The sequence below is a fragment of the Monoraphidium neglectum genome (assembly GCF_000611645.1).
Source record: "Monoraphidium neglectum strain SAG 48.87 unplaced genomic scaffold scaffold04139, whole genome shotgun sequence".
Taxonomy (NCBI): domain Eukaryota; kingdom Viridiplantae; phylum Chlorophyta; class Chlorophyceae; order Sphaeropleales; family Selenastraceae; genus Monoraphidium; species Monoraphidium neglectum.
Window position 1 is genome coordinate 1 of NW_014009490.1, and position 2,137 is coordinate 2,137.

The following is a 2,137-nucleotide window of genomic DNA, read 5'->3' on the forward strand; positions in this document are numbered from 1 at the left end:
GGGCGGGAGGGCGGCGCGGGGCCGCTCGCGCTGGGGGCCGGCGGCGCGGACGCGGAGGACGAGGAGAGGGTGCTGCTGCGTCACGCGGCGCACCGCCTCACGTCGCACGACGCGCTTGTGCGCTACCTGTACTCCTGCGCCGAGCCGCGCCTGGCGACGCTCCAGCGCATCTGCCATCCCCCGGCGCCGGCCGCGGGCGAGGCCGACATCGCTGCGGCGGCTGCGGCGGCGGTGCGCGGCGCAGCGGCGCTGCTGGCAGACCTGCACCCCGGCAGCCGCCTGCAGCGCCGCATGGAGCAGCATTCGGCGGCGCTGGCGAACCAGGAGTGGCTGGACGGACGGCTGGCGCCGCTGCTTGTGGCCACCGTGAGCCGGCTGCGAGATGAGGGCAAGGCTGAGGAGGCGGCGCAGCAGCAGCAGCAGCAGCAGCAGCAGCAGCCGCAGCAGCCGCAGCAGCCGCAGCAGCCGCAGCAGCGCCACAAGGAAGGCCCGCGACAGGCCGCAAGTGTGATTGCGCAAATGATCGACCTGCACGCCGCCCCAGGTGGGCCGCTCGCGAAGATGTGGGCGCAGCACAAGAAGGAGCTGTCCCATAGGGCGCGGGCGCCGCCGCTGCAGCGGCTCGAGGAGCCGCAGCCGCAGCTGCAGCCACTGCAGCAGAGTGAGCAGGAGCAGCAACCGCGGACGATGCAGCAGCGCGAGGAAAGGCAACAACCGCAGCCGCAGCCGCTGGAGCAGCGTGAGGAGGAGCAGCAACCGCAGCCGCCGCAGGATGAAGACGAGTGGTGGTTCGATTTGGCGGCGGCCGCCTGCAAGGACGCGGCGGCGCCGGCCTATGAAGTCCCCGACAGCGCCGGCGACGGCGTCGATCCGGCGGCGTCGGCCGGCCCCGGGGCCTCCGCACTGGAGGGCGGCGGCGGCGGCGGCGGCGGCGGCGGCGGCGGCGGCGAGGCGCTGGGGCGCAGGGGAAGCGACGGCGGCGCGGCGGCGCAGCCGTGGCAGGCGGCCGGCGGGGGCGGCGCTTTGGGCCCTCAGCCGTTTGGAATGCACCCCAGCAGCCTGCCGTCAGGTGTGGCGCCCGCCGCGGCGGCGACCGAGTATGTCGCCTGGGGCTATGGCGGCGGCGACGCCGGCTGGTGCGGCTCTGGTGAATGGTATCACAGCAGCACTGGCGCGGGCGCCGGCCACCTTGCCCCGGCCGGCGCTGCGGCCGCCGGCGACGGCGGGCAGCGGCCAGCCCGGGGAGTGGTCGAGCGCGGCGGCGCCGGCGCGCCGGACAACGGGTGGCGCGCGGAGCGCGCCGACGGCTCGTTTGCGGCCGCGCCGCACCCCGCGCAACTCGGCGCGGAGCCGTTCAGCCGCTTCTTCTCGCCGCCTGCGCCGCACCCCTACGGCTCCACGCGGGGCCTAGGCGCCGGCGGCGCGCGCGAGGCAGCAGGAAATGCCGAAGCGTCAGCCAGCAAGCGCGGCGCAGCAAGCAGATGGACTTTCCAGGCCGACTTTGGCCTCAATTCAGGCGGCGCTGGCAGCGGCGGAGGCGGCGGCGGCGGTGCGCTGGAGCAGCGCCCGGGGAATCGGGGCGCCGGTTGCTACAGCGCAGGCCGGGCGCGGCAGGGCGGCGGTTACGGCGCCAGCAATGCCGCGGCACCCCCGCCCAGGGCACAGCCGCCGGGCTTTGGGCGCGGCCGGGGCTCTGCGCCAGGCCTGGCTGCAGCGCGCCACTGCGACAAACAAGGCAAAGACGACGAAGACGAAGACGACGACGGCCGTGGGCGCCGCCCCAGCCCCAGCCGTGAATACGGCCGCCAGCGGCGCCGCGGCGGCGACGAGCAAAAACATCAGGATGGGAGCAGGGGTGCAGGCAGCAGCCCCGACGGCGTCGGGCGTGGTCGGGGTGCCGCCCACGGTCCAGGCGCGGGGCCGCGTGGGTGCACCAAGAGCCGCAGCCGCAGCCGCAGCGCGGACCGCAGCGCAAGCAGGGACCGGGGCCGTCGCCGCCGCAGCCCTGAGGTGCAGAGGCGCGAGCGCGCCGATGGCGACAGCGATGGCGACGCGGCGGGCGAGCGCGGCAGGGGCAACTGCCGCGGGCCGCTGGACCCGCGGCCGCGAAGAGCGGGCGGGGCAGGCGGGGCGCGCG

At 76.6% G+C, this 2,137-nt stretch overlaps 1 protein-coding gene across 1 annotated transcript in view; it reads left to right on the top strand.

Annotated features, from left to right (window-relative positions):
* Positions 1-291: 291 nt before the first annotated feature.
* The window catches only part of MNEG_13928 (hypothetical protein), a gene marked incomplete at both ends in the record, with an annotated part of 3,709 nt that continues 1,863 nt past the window's right edge, over positions 292-2,137 (top strand). Inside the window, one exon of the mRNA XM_014037599.1 lies at positions 292-1,549. Coding sequence (XP_013893053.1) covers positions 292-1,549 — 1,258 coding nt within the window. The remainder of the gene's footprint in view (positions 1,550-2,137) is intronic.